Source organism: Leptonychotes weddellii, chromosome 5 (assembly GCF_054177405.1).
Source record: "Leptonychotes weddellii isolate Sample4059 chromosome 5, ASM5417740v2, whole genome shotgun sequence".
Classification (NCBI taxonomy): Eukaryota; Metazoa; Chordata; class Mammalia; order Carnivora; family Phocidae; genus Leptonychotes; species Leptonychotes weddellii.
The window spans coordinates 70,742,220-70,746,938 of NC_138373.1; the positions used below are offsets into that span (position 1 = coordinate 70,742,220).

Consider the following 4,719-nt stretch of genomic DNA (forward strand, 5'->3'; position numbering starts at 1 on the left):
GGTAGGGAAACTGATCTCCGTGTAAAATAATAGGAGGAAATTTTAAATTTTAGTTTCAGTTCTCAAAGCCATATTCATTCTAGCTCTGAGATGAGTTTGTTATCTTTGACCCTTCATGCAATAGTTATAAACAAATATAAAACATTCTCATAGTTCACCACTTATTTTGAGGATAAAAAGTGGCATCTGTGAAGATTTGAACATAGGTTATGTGTCATGGATTAAATTGAAGCTAGATTGAATGCATTCTTAGGAAATAAAAAAGGCACAAGATAGTCTCTGATTATCACAGAATTATCCAAAGGAGAGAACTTGTGGAATAAGGCACAACAGAACTTTTCCAATCTGGCAGTATTTAATAAAGTTAGCATCAAAGAAGCTTAGAACTGGAAGGGACATCAGAGGCCATCTAGTCCAGTCCTGTCATCTTACAAATGGGGAAACTGAGGATAGACAAGGCATATGACTTAGAATCTATCTGGGGACAGCACTGAGACTAGACTCCAAGATGCCTCAGCATCTTCTTGAGGTCTTCATGTTCTCTTCACCTACAGAGCACCAGAAACTGAATAGACGAAAAGAGCTCCACTTGCTGGGAAAGATGCATGTGGACTTGATTGTCTCCCACATCCCTGTGGAATAGATGGAGGGAGCATTTGATACAGAGCCTTGGCAGAAAGAATTGTATTCATTCTTACCCCATGTTTGGATTTTGCAACCCTCACACACATTGAATTGATGGCCAAAATTCTACCAGTTCTTTCTCCCAAATTATTCCCAAGTTCCCACTTCCACTGTGTCCTCACATGGCCTTGGTTGAGGTCCTCATCCTCTCTTGCCTAGATGCTCAAGACAGCTTCCTACTTGAGCTCCTCTGAACCTTGTTCCATGGTATTGCCAGAGAGATGATCCTAAGTACAAATCTGATTTTGTCAGATTTAGAATGAACCATGAGACCCTTTCTTTACAGTCTAACCACCTCTCTAGCCCTCTACGGTAATGTCCATGTGCTCACACTTTCTGAAGAACACAGTGCTCTTTCCTACTGTTGTGCTTGCTGTCTTGTCCATCTGCTCTTGACTCCATGCCTGTCATGTTTATTCTTCAAGGACAGCTCTACTCTGCTCAGGTGTGAAGGCTTCCTCACCCCCTGCAGTGTGCTTCATTAGCTCTTTGCACTGGCCTCTATTACTGCCCTGATCATGTGCATTGTAATGACCTGTTTCCATGTGTCTCCCTCCTAGATAATGAACTCTCCTTAAGGGCAGAGGCTGTGTCTGGTTTATCAGAAGAATTATCTCAGCAAATGTTTGTAAAAAGGAAGGAAGGGAAGAAAGAAGTGACATTATGATCATTTGAAGAGAAGCAACTATTACTTTTTGCTTACTTTTGCATAGGATTTTTTCATATTGTGTGTGTGTGTGTGTGTGTTAAAACTCATGTTCCCACTCACCTCCCCCAGCTCCACCCCTCAAAGGTGGTAATTATTTTTATTTTTCCTATGTTCTTCGATATACCTGATTAAGACATGCAAACATCTTGTTGTTTTCTCTCTTTTTTTAAAGATTTTATTTATTTGTTTGAGAGAAGAGAAAGAGGGAGAGAGACAGCACAATCAGGGGGAGGGGCAGAGGGAGAGATGCAGGGAACCCAATGAGCAGGGAGCTCAACTCCAGGCTCAATCCCAAGATCCCATGACCTGAGCCAAAGGCAGAAGCTCAATGGACTAAGCCACGCAGGCACCTCCACCTCGTTTTTTTCTTTTTAAAGATTTTATTTATTTATTTGACAGAGAGAGAGACACAGGAGAGAGGGAACACAAGCAGGGGGAGTGGGAGAGGGAGAAGCAGGCTTCCCGCCGAGCAGGGAGCCCGATGTGGGGCTCGATCCCAAGACCCTGGGATCATGACCTGAGCCAAAGGCAGATGCTTAACAACTGAGCCACCCAAGTGCCCCCATCTCGTTCTTTTCTTAAACAAATATGGAATCATGCATATTGTTCTGTTTTTATTCAATACATTACAGGCATACATAGAGACTTCATTTTTTAAAGTGATCACATCATAGTCTATAATACATATGTGCCATATTTTTTAACTTCTCATTATATATAGACAAGTAATTTCTGGTTTTTCAACATTATGCTGCGATAATAGTGGGCAGGACGTGTCTTGAGTTCTCTGAATAATTTCAGAATTGTGATGCTGTCACCATTTATTATAGGGTCTTTAAGAACCTACCAATGGAGTGGTTTGCAGAAGCCAGGATAACATTCGCACTGATCCCTGTTCTGTCCTTGTTCATATATCCTTGGCTCCCTTGGCTCTTATTAGAGTTAGAGGCTGAAAAGGAACTTCAAAGGGACACAAAGCAGCGTTCCAGCAGCTGTTAATGGAACGGGCGTCAGAGCCTCTAAGACTCTTCCATTTACATAAATCATCGCTTTAACCAGATTCCATAAACTTAATGCAAATTAGATTTTCGTCTTGCAGTGAGTTCATTTTTCATATAGCTCTGGTCTGAATAAAGAAGGTGCAAAAAATGGCTAAATGAGATCCAGGCAAAGCATTTCTATCCATTGTCCCTTTTCTTCTTCTGTAGGCTTTAAGCTACCGAGTAACCGCTTATATATGTATCTTTCAGAGCAAAAGGTGGTTGTGGTAAGAGAATGGTTTACTTTGCAGCGAGCTAGAGGAAATGGGTCTTTTTGTTTGGTGTCCTAAACTGCTGGCCACCTCGTTAGCTCGTTAGCTTCCTGGGCTGCTGTCTCCCTCTGCCCTGAGCACCCAAGGGCTGATGCCAAGACATCCCCTTTCCTGATATCATCTGCCACCAAGAGGGAAAAAAAAGGAGTTAGCAGAGACTCAGCCACTGTTTTTAGGCCTGCCACTTTTTTTTACAAAGTATTTTTATAAGAGAGAAAGAGCTTACACAAGCAGGGGGAGAGGCAGAGGCAGAGGGAGAGGCAGGCTTCCCACAGAGCAAGGAGCCCCACGTGGGGCTTGATCCCAGGACCCTGGGATCATGACCTGAGCTGAAGGCAGATGCTTAACCGACTGAGCCACCCAGGCACCCTAGGCCTGCCACTTTTTATCTCCAAGCCTGCCCTTCATCCTTCCCATCCCTGGGTGCAGGGGCCATTACTTATATTTTGCTCCTACTGCGAATGTACTTTTTATTCTTCCTCCTGCAGGACTAACATGGATGCTAAAAAACCAAGGAACTGCAGTTTGACATCCTTCCCAATTTTGAAAGCAAGAAAGAAACAGAATATCAACCCTGGGAAGGTAAAGATCCTTGAATTTCATTTGGGCAAGAGAGGTATCATCATGAAGATTTGGGGACCCAAGACCCAGGAGTGACCATTGTCCTCCAAGCACCTTTGATGACAGGGTGAGGGGAAGTTCTGGAGGTGTGGATGGACCAGGCTTGTTGGCAGAGCCAGGTCTGGGTGGGCTTGGAGGGACATTGGCTGCAGGGCCAGAGCGTAGTTTCATGAACTCCAGAACTGCAAGGCCTTCATCGAACAGGTGGCTTGTGTTTGAGGAGGCCCTGGACTAGCGTCTCTTCTACAGTATCTTGTATTGTGCTCTGTATTTCTGGAACCACACCAGAGGTGTCTCAGAATGGTTCCAAACATTTCCGGAAAAGGTCTGTGTGTTTGGGGTTGTTTTTTCCCCCCCCCTAACACAAACATGGTGTCTTTCTTTTTACCCAGTCTCAAAAACCAGTGAAACACCACAGCCTAAAGGTAATTGTGTGATGTGGTGACTTTGTGATCACCATCTACAAGATTACTTCTAAATGAGGTGTACTTTTTCATCTAATGCTCTCAGTTTGAATTTCACACCTGACTCAAAAGATCATATTATTTGGAACTTTGCTCTGAAAATTCTGTGGCAAACTTGAGCCCACAGCACTCAGGTTTGACTTTGAATCTTGCTTGTGTCACTGAATGGAAGAGCCAGAGTTCAACAGCCTATCCGAGGCCTGATAAAAAGTCTCCTCCCTGTAGATCACAGACCACCTCCTTAAAATTATGACTCTTAGATCACCTCCAAGCAGTGTTCCTGATTTAACCTTAGCCTTCTCTCCCTCAGGGTTATAACTCATAAAAATGAATCTTAATGCAGAGTCCACTGCCCCCTAGCCCTACCCTTGCCATTACCAGATACAATAAAAAACATTATTTTGTGATTCACAGGCACAAAAATTTATTAATTCCTAAAACATTTATTTTGACAAAGGAAATCAATATAAAATACTTAAAAGAGTAAATCTACCGCAAAACAGGATAATATAATAAAGACAACATTCTGTTCACATTTAAAAATATTATGCAAACAGGATGGTCTTGGTCATCACTTAGAAAAATCATCACAAGTTTTGCAACTTATATATAATTTTTTCTACCTGCTTGAGCTCATATTTATTGAGTGTTTGGATGACTCTCACATGAACTTTAGAGGCAAGTACAATTATTATCCTCGTTTTACAGATGGGAAAACTGAGATTCAAGTGGAGTTAACCAGCCATTGCTGTAAACCATCGCGTGGCAGACAGAATGCAAACCCATATTCTTTTTTTTACCTTTTTTTTTATTATGTTATGTTAATCACCATACATTACATCATTAGTAGTGTTCCATGATTCATTGTTTGTGCATAACACCCAGTGCTCCATGCAGAATGTGCCCTCCTCAATACCCACCACCAGGCT

The 4,719-nt window shown here is 42.3% G+C and overlaps 1 protein-coding gene across 1 annotated transcript in view; it reads left to right on the forward strand.

Annotated features, from left to right (window-relative positions):
• Positions 1–3,200: 3,200 nt before the first annotated feature.
• DYRK4 (dual specificity tyrosine phosphorylation regulated kinase 4) overlaps positions 3,201–4,719 on the forward strand; it is a 27,634-nt gene continuing 26,115 nt past the window's right edge. The window contains exon 1 of the mRNA XM_081818920.1: positions 3,201–3,287. Coding sequence (XP_081675046.1) covers positions 3,201–3,287 — 87 coding nt within the window. The remainder of the gene's footprint in view (positions 3,288–4,719) is intronic.